The 13,433-nt window shown below is 49.1% G+C and overlaps 1 protein-coding gene across 1 annotated transcript; it reads left to right on the plus strand.

Moving 5' to 3' along the window:
• Positions 1–2,451: 2,451 nt before the first annotated feature.
• Positions 2,452–7,246, plus strand: LOC142566389 (uncharacterized). The gene is made up of 2 exons (XM_075677358.1): positions 2,452–2,749; positions 4,327–7,246. Exons 1-2 carry the CDS (start codon positions 2,581–2,583, stop codon positions 6,360–6,362), a joined length of 2,205 nt encoding a protein of 734 aa, XP_075533473.1. The 5' UTR covers positions 2,452–2,580; the 3' UTR covers positions 6,363–7,246.
• The last annotated feature ends 6,187 nt before the right edge of the window (positions 7,247–13,433 follow it).

The following is a 13,433-nucleotide window of genomic DNA, read 5'->3' on the forward strand; positions in this document are numbered from 1 at the left end:
GCATTTTACAAGTACAACAAAAAGCACACGTCTACGCATCCACACAAACGCGGTTACATAGTCAAGAACATAGTCAAGAAATGGCTCATTAATAAGGGTAGCCCAAACGCACAAGAAAGAAGACGTAAGCTACAAAACGTACGGTCGGCTGCTAAGTATGATAATTTCCCTGTTACCGCGTGTCACTTTTATACAGCATCTTTACAGCACTACCAGGCCGTGTAGTTTGGCGGAAAGAACGCAACAGCTTACGGCCGTCAGCTGCCTCTTCCTTACGGGTGTCATAATTATCCTAATCTCCGCATCAACGTCGTGCAAGTCCGCATACAGGTATGTGTATCTGAACCATATGTGCCAGCTTAATACATGTGTAGTGAAATTATGATAACCACTGCGTCTTATCAAACGCATTGGTTTTGCAAATGCGCATTACAGCTGACGGAACAACATACTGTAAGTGAAGCGCAAGAGAACAAGGACAAAAGGAGGATACAACACTTGAAGAAGAAATGAAGAATGAGTAGGCGTACAGCAAACAAGCTATGACGGAGAACACACAATGATGCATCGGGTGTTCTGTGACATCGGTTTGCGTACTTACGGTGTCATGGAGATCAAAGGCATAAAAACGTACCTTCAAGCGTACTCCCTCAACCTCCGCCGCATTCATTATGATAATCAACGCCTAAACAAAATGAGGCACTATTTTTTGCCAAGAGTAGACCTCTTCACAGCAAGTCTATGTAATGACTCGCAGACGAAACCAGCATGCTTTCGAAAATGTTTTACCGCCGTAGTATTTAAACGCCAACGGCCAGGAATCACATCGATACCAATAGGCTGTCGGCTGTCGGTGGTTAATCAAGTACAAAAACCTTGACGCTATGACTAAAACGCAGCTTCAACAATCAAATTTAAAAGAAATCAACTGTCCATTTGCCTTAGGTAAAAAAAACATCCTTAGACACCTCGATTGTTAATGTCAATGGTTTGTGTAAAGTAAAAAATTCAGCATGTTCAGCGCCCCTAGCAGAAAAAGCAGAAATTAAAGTATGCGACCAAATTACAGTAGCTCCACTTGCGCGCTTTCGCTGAAACGCGCCTCGATTGATTTTTCGCCCTCTGTGACTATTTGTTGCATAGAGTTTCCTACAAAAATTACTAGAGGGAACTCTGGCGCTGCAGTCGTTGTCCTACCATGGAAATGATGGGATGTACATGGATTTGTCTGATCTTCGTGCTTGTGGATTCAGACGTTCTTGTGGCTTTGTATATTACGCTATATAAACCTTATTGTCGTATATTTCAGCGCAATCTATATTCTTCGAAGTGCAGAAGACGCCGGGAACGCGTACAATTGCTATTAATTGCAACGATTGAGCTTGTCTATGTGCCCAAATCGAAACGCGCCAAGCGTCTCAAGGCTCTGGCATGCCCGCGATAAATTCATAAGTGCGCTTCATTCGCCTATCGATACCTGCATCCGTGGCTTAATGGTTTCAATATCAGGCTTCTGTACTAGAGTCCCTGTGTTCGAACCCTGCCGTCGGGCAATTTTAATGATGTTTATTTAATTATTTATTACACAATACACTGTTGAAAATGACGAGTTTAGAAGGTCACAAAGCCGTTTGAAGCCAAAAGGACGAAGTTTAGGCAAATCCACGTACTTCCCATAATTCCCCGTGCTGGGACAACCGCTCCCATTGTAGCTCACGTAGACACTAGCGCCAGAGTTCCCTCTAGTAATTTTGTAGGAAACTCTATGATTTGTTGAACTTGAGAGTGTGCGGGGCCTGCCTTGGTGCGCACTTTCATCCTCGATCAACCGCAGCGGTGCTAACCGACGCACCGACCATCCTCGATCACCGGAAGCGCACCCTGTTGGAGCGATTTTCCGTTGCCCCGTCTCGCACCGTGAAAATCGGCGGTGCGTCGGGGTGCAATCCCAGCAAGCACTGCGGGACGCGCGCGCACTGCCGACTGCAGAATTATGGCAGAACCGGCGGACACTCTGGCCCGATAGCTGCGGTTGCAACGGGGTTGACGGAGTTAGCTAGTGGAGATGTCGACAATGAGAAAGGAAGCGCTGCTAGTTCCCGCAATCGATGAGCTTTTTCAAGTTCGTCTGCGAAGACAACGTACAGTCGCGGACAGAATAAAATGGACCACTCCGAAGGCGGCCGGAGCGGCTGCGGGGCCGGCGCTGCTATCGCGCTCGCGACGAGAGTACCCCGAGTGACGTCACACTTCTCTCCCCCGCACATGCGTCTCCCCGCAGGCCGGCTGAGGCCGGTGAACAATAGAAAGCAACATCCACGTGACCCTGCGTTCCCGGATGTTGGTTCTCTAAGTTGGTTTCCAACTGTCCCTATGGGGCCACCGAATACCTAGTGTGTCACGTGATTGGGGAGGTTTCTTCTCTGTATTGCTGTAGTGCGTGCAATGACACAGAAACCACGTGCTTCCAAACGCCGCCTACTCCACTTCGGAATTGCGCGCGTCTGTGATCGAGCTGCCATCGGCGATGACGATCGTCGCTGCGAATTTTGCAGCAAACTATTCATACAGAGGAAGAACATGCTGCAACACATCAGGAACGTTCACAAAATGGCCGTGGATGTCAAGAAATTGATGAAATGCGACGTATGTGGCACTTCCCTGCCTACAATGGAGAAGTATTCGGTGCACCAGATCGCTGCGCACAACTTCGAGGCTGACGTGCACGTGGTGTTCCGGAACAGTAAGGGTGAGGAACAGTTTTATTAAATTTATTCTCAGTCATCGTGAGCAAATGACGTTTAAACGCAATATTATATCTTGGACTTTTTTTTAATTTCTTGTTGCGCAGTGTGCTTCCAAAAAGGCAGTTGTTTATGCTTTGCGGGCCTTTGTTTTCTCTTTCTCCATCTGTTTCGCGAAGAGCAGCTTTTGCGCAGGTGCCTAATTTATTTCCTTGGGGTATTTTGAAGTTTGTGTCCTCGTTAAATATAATTTGTTTGTTTATCCATCTATAGTATAGTCATGTGTGCGCGCTCCCAGCGATGCGCTACATGACATACGTTTGGCATTGTCTGCTATCCTGCACAGCAACTGGAGTGAAATTTGACGTTTGTACATCTTCTTATTTTTTTTAAGCGACAGGAGTAAGCTGTTCTGCGTTCTGACGTTGCTCTGTGCCACATGCGTGCGTGGCTTAGTCTTCGCCTCAGTGCACGTTGCAATGCGGCAGAGACGCAGAACCGGGACCATACATGAATTTGCGGATGTCGCCGAGATGGTTTCCCAGCGTATTGTGGGCAAGCTCTTTAGCAGTACATTTCATAGAATAGAGCGAAATGTGACGCTCGCGCCACCCCCCCCCCCTTTTTTTTTACTTAAACGAGAGGAGGAATTTGCTCTGCGTTCTGACGTTGCTCTGCGCTACTTGCGTGCGTGGTGTAGTCTTCGCCTCAGTGCAGGCCGCAATAGGTCCGAATGCAGGCCGACGTAGGTCCAGGACCACACTTGCAATTGCGGCTGTCAGCGGCTTGGTCTCCCGGCGTACTTTGGGAAAATTCTTTAGTAGTACCACAGTCCTTCAATTGAAGGACTCTGGTTGTAGATTTCATAAAGTATAGCGAAATTTGACGCACGCGCAATCCTTTTTTCTCTAAGAAGAGTGTGTTAGGAGGCTACTTGGTAAGACATCTTTTTGTGAACGTAAACTGCGCTTGGGAAAAGACACCAACGTACAAGAAGACAGGACGAACGCAGACTAGCAACTGGTTTATTGAAATCGCACATAATGCTGCCTCTTCGAACCAGGCGCATGCCCAAGCCAGATCATAACCGCGTGACGATGGAACACTCCCTCGCCAAGCCCCTATGTACAGTAAAAAATCGAGCTCTTCTTGAAAAGAAGGAGCTTTTCAAGAAGAAACTGAGAGAAGGGATTCACACTGTTCTGGGGCGTAGCTTCCACCACGTGCTCTCAGTTCGTCTTTGTCTTATCGTAACAGCATTGCTATGAATGTACAGTCTAATTCAGTATTGAGGAAGGAGTGAGCATAGATCATGCTTAAGTTTCATATTTGTTTCTTATTAAAACAAAACTAATATGATAAATTTTTTCAAGTTATGGCGCATTGCATTTGAAATTCAATTTTAACATAAATTTGAGCAATATCAAGGGTGACCTCATGACACAGTCGAGTTGAAGGTGAAGGAGTAAAATAAATGCTACATTAGCCCGTGTCCAAAGCCTTCAGAGCGATTACTTTTGTTTGCATCTCTCTCCCAATAGTACTTGTCACTATCTAATGCTATTTTGTGCTTTTATTACAGAATTTCATGAATGGAAAGCAGAAGAAGAGGGTAGCCAAAACTGCTGGTTCATTTTGCCCAGGGACCCCAAAAAGCTGGCCAGTGGAGAAACAAAGATCCACTATTACTGTAATAGATCAGGCGAGGCAAGGAAAAAGGAAGGTCATAGTGACCGTCGGGAGAAAAGTCAGGGGAGCTGTAGGTCTGGTAAGATATGTCTTTCATTTATTACCGTCACAATGGACAACACTCAGAGTCCGACACCTGAAGGCCCCACCATAAAAGTCAGGTATCAAAGAAACCATTATGGTCATAAGCCAGAAATTCAGCACTTGAGAATGAGTGACAAGGAAAAGGCCAGCGTAGCAGAGAACCTAGAAAGGGGTGTGCCCATGAAAACCATTCTAAAGCGAGTAAGAACATCTGTGGCATCCAAGCTGAGGCCAGTGCACTTGGCAGAGTGCTCAACCCTGCATAACATCAAACAGCAGTTGAACATTGCTGCTCCTGAACATTGTCACACTAATGACGCTATCAGTGTAGACACGTGGGTGCTTGTGATGAAAGAAAAAGGTGAAACACTTGTCCGCCTGTACAAGGCACAAGGTGCAGTGGGCCCAAGTGGTACATTTCCTTCAGCAGACTTTGCTCTTGTTCTGATGACAGAGCCTCAGAAGGAGCTACTAGAAAAATTGGGCCCTGCAGGTACTGTATGTCTTGACTCCACACATGGAACTACAGAGTACCAGTTTGAGCTGACCACTCTTCTGGTGCTAGATAAAGTAGGATCAGGTGTAGCTATAGCTTATTTCATCTGCAACCGGATGAACGAGCAAACTTTGACAGCATTCTTCAAATATCTGGAGTCGGCCATGGCCAAAAAAGTGGCTGCTAAGACATTGATATCTGATGATGCGTCGCAATTCTACAAAGCATGGTCCATGGTCATGGGTGCTGCACAACAGAAACTTCTCTGTGCCTGGCATGTGGATAACAATTGGCGTAAGAAGATACTCGAGTGTGTAGAGAAACAGTTAAGGCCACATGTTTACCATAGTGTGTGGCTACTCTTAGAGTTCCTCGCGGAAAAGGCATTTGAAGATTATTTTAAGCAATTCCTTTCTAGTGAGGAAGAAAAACTGAGGGACTTCCTGAAGTACTTCAATGACCACTATGCAGTTAGGCCGCAAGAGTGGGCCTATTGCTTTAGGACTAGAGCAGCTGTCAACACTAACATGCACCTTGAGAGCAAGCACAGGACGTTAAAACATACTATGCTGGAGAGAAAACAGAATAAGCATGGTGACAAACTAATTTCTGCCCTCATGGACTTGACAAATCATTTTTTAATGAAAAGGGCTATCCAGATGATGAAAGGGGCAAAGGGTAAGAAGCTGAGCAGAATTCAGAAGAACCACAGGTCTGGCAGTGAAATGGCAGCTTGTGCCAAATTAAATGAAGATGGCATATGGACTGTGCCATCTCAGTCTATTAAAGGGCTCTCATATAAAGTGTCAAAAGTGGGAGATGGTGCTTGCTGTCCTTTGAGGTGCAAGGAATGCGCAGTGTGTGTGCATACTTATATGTGCACTTGCTATGACCATCTTATACACTTTACAGTGTGCAAGCACATTCACTGTGTGGTCATCGCTAATCCAACTAGCAGCAACAAGGCCCATGAGAGCTCACCCGAAGAAGCATGTGAGGCAAGTCGGGCATTGCACATTGTACAGAGTATAACAAAGCTGGAAGCAGCCAAAGCAGTGTCAAACTCAGCACTCTTAAGAGCAAAAATGGACTCAGTCAGACAGGCAATATCAGATAATGAAGTCTCTGAGGGTGTGGCTGAGAAGGCAAACAATTTGTTTGAGCCAGTTTTCATGCTTGTTGAAAGTGAAAGTGACCCAAAAAGAAAGATACCAGACCATTCAAATGAACCAGCCAACAAAAAAGTTGTGCACCTGTTAAGATTTCACTCTACAAAAAACCCTAGATTGTGGCAGCCATCATCTAGCCTTTCAAGGCCCACTGAAGCTCAAAAGGAAGTCCTTAACTAACAGCTTAGGGACAGCAACATAGAAACTGAAGAGATAACCACGTCAGCAGGGCACGATTACTGGTAACAAGCCTCCAGTGCAGTTAGGAAGAGAGAAGTGGTGCAGTAGTGCTGTGCTGTCATGCCTTATTGAAGCAGGTTGAGGGCTCGCATGTTAACAAATCATAACATGTGGTCTCTGATGATTAGCCCGTCTGTTTTTGTCTGTGGTGTGCAGCCATATGTCACAGCTGGATGGTATGTGTGTTAGAGCACGAGAGATGCCACCATGCTTGTTGTATGAGCTGCTGGTAAGTGTTCTGTGAAAATAGGTACAAACCCAGTGGTCATCTCTGGTATGTGGCAGCTGTTGGATGGTAGTGTGTTAGAGCACGCCTCCATGCTTGTCATATGAACCGCTGGTAAGTATGTCTGTACATAGATGTAAGGAAGTGCATTGGATGGTGTGTAGTGCTTCAGTGTGCAAAAGCCTCCAATGTGTTTTGCTACTTATAAATTTGTGTAAACACTCAGTAGCGCAGTAGTTATGATGTTGCACTGCTGAGCTCGAGCTTGCGGGTTCAATCCCAGCAAAGGTGGCTGCATTTCAGTGGTGGTGAAATGAAAAAAAAAGTGTGTAATTGAATTTAAGTGCACATCACAAAACCCAAGGTGGTCAAAAATAATACTGAGTCCCGCACTGTGGCATGCCTCATAATTCGATCTAGATTTTGTGTTCCATGTGATGTTCTTATTGCCCATTTGAATAAACTTTTATTTTTCAGATTACCAAAATAGAGGGCATATGCAATGGTATTGTGTGCAGTCTGGATAAGTTGCTCTGGTCATGAGCACTCAATTAAAACTTCTGCATATTTAGCTGCAGCAGACAGTGTCATAATGATTGTAAAGACTGCTGAAAGCTTTAGGCCACCCTACATATCAGATCAGTTTTATATTGCATCCCTTATGGTGCATCTCTTATTTGAGTAGGCATAATCAAGCGCCATTTTCTGCCGCTTTTGTTCTTTCTTTCAGAGAGACGATAGCTCACTGACCTCCAGGGGAGCAGATACCTCACCCCCCCCCCCCCCCACGCCGTCGTCCAGGCCCCTTCCACCACCACCCTAACGCCCAGTAGTCCTGGACAGGGGGCCGGAATGAAATAAATCTTTCTGTCTCTCTCTCCCACGAAAAACTGCAGTACCTACATTCTTCTACCGACGTTGAATAGCAGACCTTTCTTTTCAGCTCTACACCCTCGCCGCTAGCACAGCCTCGGTCGTTGCCTCGCCCACCCGCCTTACCCCCACTCCCCTTTGGAAGAGCCCTACTTAAATATACTGCGCCGAGGAAAGCATATGTCGCCTTTAAAAGACGGCCGCTTGTCGAAATGTTGGCTCCAACTTTTGTTCTCGTTTTGCTCATCGTCTTGAATTTCCATCTCTCGCCTTCCCCGTTTTTTCCCTGGATGTCTACCGATGGAAGATGAAGGAAGAAGGTGAGTGCCCTCGGCTTTCCTTGGTACATGTAGACAATAAATGGCGACAGTCACTACAAATACATTCACAAACACTTCCTGACAGGCCAACATTCACCACACATTAGCTTTAAGAGTGGCGCCATGACACGTACCATCCGCAGGGTGTCTACCAACCGGGAAAACCGGGAATTCTCAGGGATTTTGAGTAGTATGGGGGGGGGGGACTCAGGGAAAACTCAGGGAAAACTCAGGGAATTTGTGCCTCTATCAAGGAAAATTAGCTGTAATTTTATTGAAAGGGTCGAAAGTCGCGCTAATGCTGGCTCGAGTAACAGACAGGAATCGTAATGAATCGTCTTTGACGCCCTGTCGTCGGCTGGAGGAGTTGCCAGTGTACAGTCAACGACTGACTTTCCGCATTCCCGATAATTTGGACGGCTTCGCGGCACCACCACGTACCCCATAGAGTCAATGTATCAGAACCTCTGAAATTTCGGACGCAAGAACCCTTCACCATCCGATTTTCCGGACTTTTTGTCGTGACGGCCGGTCCGAAACAGCATTAATCAAAGCCACCACCGCTGCTGTTTTGATTACCTCGGCGCCTCGAACCGGCGCTCTCGCACGCAGATCCGCTGCCAGCCGTAGCCATCACTGCGGCAACGCTAAGCCTAGCTGCTTCGACGTTCGCTATTAAGCTTCTAGCCGTTGGGTGCCGTGTTTTTTATTGAAAGAATTCGCTGCTGTAGGCAATAGCATGGACTCAGCCTTTGTGGTCCTCGCGATTGGCTTAGGAGCTTGGAAAGCACAGTGCGTTGCATAATGCCGGTTCCCGAAAGTCAGCTTTGCCTCCATACAGAAATGTTACTTGATGAAGCAAACGCAAAAGTATTGCAGCGAAGCATTACAAGCGTGGGAAGGGGCTATTGCCACGAGAGACAGTATCTCCTGACACACTATCTCAGACACACCCGGCATCTCCTGTGACAGTACGAGCACCGATATGCCTAGTATGTGTACCGACAAGCCTTCAGAGCGTTTTCAAATGTGCCTGTGGCGGTTTGAGCCCTCACGGGCAGTAAATGACGTGCACTTATTTTTTCCTACTGGCCGATTTTCGGACGTTTTCGCGACCGCTAGGAAGTTCGAAAAATTGGACGTGGATTGTGCGACTGACCAAGAGGATGCTTCAAATGGTCAGTGGGGCGAACGAGTGGCGGAAGGAGGACAATTGTACAGATAGGACCTACGCATTGAGGAATGAACGGGAAAAAAAGCGTGCCGCTGCCGTTTTGAAGCAGCTTGAGCTCGAAAAACAGTGTTGGCTGATGCCGAGATGCAGGTGTCCCTCATTCAAACCAAAATAAATTCTTGAAAGCAGTGAAACACAACACTAAGCGGGCTGAGATTATGTCAGGACAATTGAGGCTCACAATTAGGAGCTGTTGAGAGAGAACCTCAATTGTCGCAAAGTTGGAGCCTCATACCACTGAGCTTGCTTTAATTTGATAGAAATAGCTCATATTCGAAAATATTTGCTTCTGTATGTATCCCCTTTTGATAGGAATTTGAGAATGTGCGAGTCGATTTGCAATTTTTTGAAGACATTTTATTTGCTGTGCATTTCACTAACCCCTCCCTTCTATTCTCTTTTTGAATAGTATTGTTGCGTGTGGAAAGACACAGCCAGAAGAGGCTATTTACTGGCTATTTATCCTGGAGCCAGGCAGCCAGGCCGACACTCGCTCGCACCAAGCGCACCGACCAACTTCATCGTCGTTCTCGCGGCGGCTCGTTTCTTGAGCATCGCTCGATGATATCGTAATACTACCCCCTCCCCCCCCCCCCCGGTGGCAAAAGCACCGTCACGGTGCTATTAAATATCCAAGGCGCGTGGAGAGTTGTAGGGCTTGAGTCGGGCGACGTGGACAATGTCACTGGTTGTCACAGCGGAGGACGTAGTGGGCGTGGCTAGAACGATTTCATAGGTGACATCGGTCACTTTGCGGAGCACGCGATATGGACCTGTGTAACAAGAAAGGAGTTTTTCACATAGGCCGACTTTACTTGATGGTGACCAAAGCGCCGGGCACAAAATGGACGTCACGGTGACGGAGGTCGTAGCGTTGGTTCTGCTTGTCTTGAGACACTTGTAGACGAGCGCGCTCAAGTTGGCGAGCGTGGTCAGCATGGGCGATTGCATCACGGGCATAATCGCTAGTTGAAGCTGTGGCGGACGGAAGCACAGTGTCCAGTGGTAGCGTTGGTTCGCGGCCATACAAGAGGTAAAACGGGGAAAAGCCAGCAGTTTCGAGACGGGAAGAGTTCTATGCAAAGGTAATGTAAGGTAGAGCCAGGTCCCAGTCACGGTGGTCGTCGGAAACGTATTTGGATAGCATGTCTGTGAGGGTGCGGTTCAAGCGCTCAGTGAGGCCGTTCGTTTGGGGATGGTAGGAGGTGGTAAATTTATGCCGTATTGAGCAGGCACGCATGATGTCGTCGATGACTTTGGCCAAAAACGTACGGCCACGGTCTGTTAGAAATTGACGCGGAGCACCATGCATCAAAATAATATTGACACGTGTACTTTATCGGGCGACCACGTTTCGCCGCCTAACAAATGTTATCGCACAGCGCAGGACGCGCCTGCATGTACAAGAAGTTTCTGGAACGTTATCGATGGTTCCGTCCGCTGTCTTTCACCGCAACATGTGTAATCTGATTGCATCTATGCGCGACGCGAATAGTGTAGAACTTTGTGGAAGACACGCGGGTCCCAGCGGTTAATCTGGAACATTCAACGACCGATCTATAAAAGCCGACGCGCTTGACCCGCTGATCAGATTTTCGACGATCGCCGACCGTATTCGCCGCTATCGTTGTGCTATAGGTGTAGCCTGTTTTTGTGGGCACAGGTTCGCCCAATAAAAGTTAGTTTTGTCTTTCACAGTATTGCTACTGTGTTCTTCAACGTCACCACCACGTGACATCTGGTGGAGGTGCTTGTGCGTTCATGTACCGAACGCCCCCGCAAAGCCGCGATCCAAGCCCGAAGCCCGAAGCCCGAGGACAAAACCAACATCGCCCAAGACCTGTGTGCTAGCCGCCGATTGCAAGGACTGCCCCCAGAGCACGGACTTCTACCTGGGACGAGCAGGAAGACTGTCACCAAGTCCGCCCCAACGGCAGCCCCAGCGTCCCCCGTCGTGCTGCAGCAGCCCAGAGAGCCCCCGACGTTCCGCGGTTCAACATTCGAGGACCTGGAAACCTGGCTGGAGACGTATGAGAGGGTCGCTGCATTTAACAGCTGGAACAGCGACGACAAACTGCGACATGTCTTCTTCGCATTGGAAAACGCTGCCAGGACGTGGTTTGAGAACAGAGAAGCCACCTTAACGACCTGGGACCTTTTCCGAAGCGGCTTCCTGCAGACAGTAACAAGCGTCGTACGCCGAGAACGAGCCCAAGCACTACTAGACACCCGAGTGCAGCTGCCTAATGAGACCACCGCGATTTTTACAGAAGAAATGAGCCGCCTATTCCGCCACGCCGACCGGAAATGTCCGAGGAAAAGAAAGTCCGGCTACTGATGCGTTGTGTAAAGGAGGAACTTTTCGCCGGTATGGTACGAAGCCCACCGAAGACTGTCGACGAGTTTCTTCGCGAGGCCACTAGCATCGAGAAGACACTCGAGATGCGAAACCGGCAATTCTACCGCTGCACCAACTCTACAAACTATGCCGGAGTTCCATCACTGGCCTCCGACGACCTGCGCGAGGCTATCAGGGCAGTCGTACGAGAGGAGCTTCAGCAGATCTTCCCGTCGTCGCAGCCTCAAGTGGCCTCGATCGCTGACATCGTCAAAGATGAGGTTCAGCGGTCGCTTGGAGTTCCGGAGGTGCAACCTCAATTACCACAACCCCAGCCAGAAGCGATGACCTACGCCGCCGTGGCACGCCGTCAAGCTCCTCCTCCGCGACCGCGCCAGGGCCCTGTAACGCCGCAATTCCGTTGACCACTGCCGCCAGCACGCCCACCCGTTGCCCAGCGCAGCTACCCGAGGAAGACAGGCGTTTGGCGCGCTCCTGACCACCGCCCGCTCTGCTACCACTGCGGAGAAGCGGGTCACGTCTACCGACGATGTCCATACCGGGAGATGGGACTGCGAGGTTTCGCCGTCAACGCTCCGCGCCCGCAGCAAGGTGAACGCCCTCGCGATATCGCTGACTACCTCGCCGCTACTCAGTGGAGCTCTCGACGACGGTCGCGTTCGCCATCATCAGGCCGCTACCTGTCGTCGCAGCGCCGACCATACACTGGCCCAGCCCGGGACCATTCAGCGAGCCCATATCCGGAAAACTAAAAGCAGCAACCGATGCAGGTGCGGTTGCTGTCCGTCGAACTGACGAAGATCCTCCGCCGCAGACGAAGACGCCGAAGAAACTACCTCGACGACATAACGACACGCCGCCGTCCCGACGAAGTCTGGAAGGAAAGAATGCGACGACGAAAGACGACCTGACGACGTCACATACCAGCCACAGGTCAACGCGACGCAGTCGTGATCCGACGCCAAGACCGAACTGTAATGCAAGACAAAGAACCACCGACCTCGACGTGCTTCTCGACGGCCACGCAGTCACCGCCTTGGTCGGCACAGGGGCTGATTACTCCGTCATGAGTGGACACATCGCCGCCCAGTTGAAGAAAGTTAAGACTAAGTGGGAAGGCCCTCAAAGTAGGACCGCCGGAGGACACCTCATAACTCTGACTGGAATGTGCACGGCAAGAATTACCATTCACGACCGGACTTACCCTGTCACCTTCGTTATCCTCCTCGGCATGGACTTCCTCAACCAACACGGCGCAGTCATCGACCTGAAGTCGAAGTCAATAACGCTGTCGGAAGATCATGCGATACCGCCGGAGAGCCCTCGTAGTCAGCACGCCTTGAGTGTGCTCGAAGATCAAGTGAGCATCCCGCCTCGCTCCAGCATTGTTATTTCGGTCGGCACCGAAACACCCGCTGACGTAGAAGGCGTCATCGAAGGCGACCAACGTCTACTGCTAGACCGTGAAATTTGCGTCGCAAGAGGGATCGCTCGACTGCACGGAGGAAACACGAAAGTGTTGCTGGCAAACTTCAGCCAGGAGTTCAAGCACATCAACAAGGGCACGACGATCGCATACATCGAGGAAATTCAGGAAACCAGCAATGCGTTTGTCCTCTCGGATTCTGCCGCATCTACCCCGACGACCGTAGTTCCCCGAGGCAGACTTCGACATAAATCCAAGTCTCCCCAAGATTAAGCAACAACAGCTCAGAAGTCTACTTCGACGATACAAAGAGTGCTTTTCGTAGTCATCAAGGATTCGACGAACCCCTGTCGCAAAACATCGCATAATAACGGAAGAGTGCACTCGACCTCTCCGCCAGAGCCCATACCGAGTTTCGACGCGAGAACGTGAAGCTATAAGGCACCAGGTCGACGAAATGCTGCGCGACGACATCATCCAGCCATCCAAAAGCCCGTGGACATCTCCTGTAGTCTTTTTGAAAAAAAAAGGACTGAACCCTACGTTTCTGCGTCGATTATCGTCGTCTGAACT

This window comes from Dermacentor variabilis, unplaced genomic scaffold, assembly GCF_050947875.1.
Source record: "Dermacentor variabilis isolate Ectoservices unplaced genomic scaffold, ASM5094787v1 scaffold_12, whole genome shotgun sequence".
Taxonomy (NCBI): Eukaryota; Metazoa; Arthropoda; class Arachnida; order Ixodida; family Ixodidae; genus Dermacentor; species Dermacentor variabilis.

Bases quoted from the DNA above. Each gene is read 5' to 3' on its own strand.
- LOC142566389 (XM_075677358.1), top strand. From the start codon at position 2,581: ATGCTGCAACACATCAGGAACGTTCACAAAATGGCCGTGGATGTCAAG. The intron at 2,750-4,326 runs GTGAGGAACAGT...CTTTTATTACAG, and splicing joins GGTGTTCCGGAACAGTAAGG to AATTTCATGAATGGAAAGCA.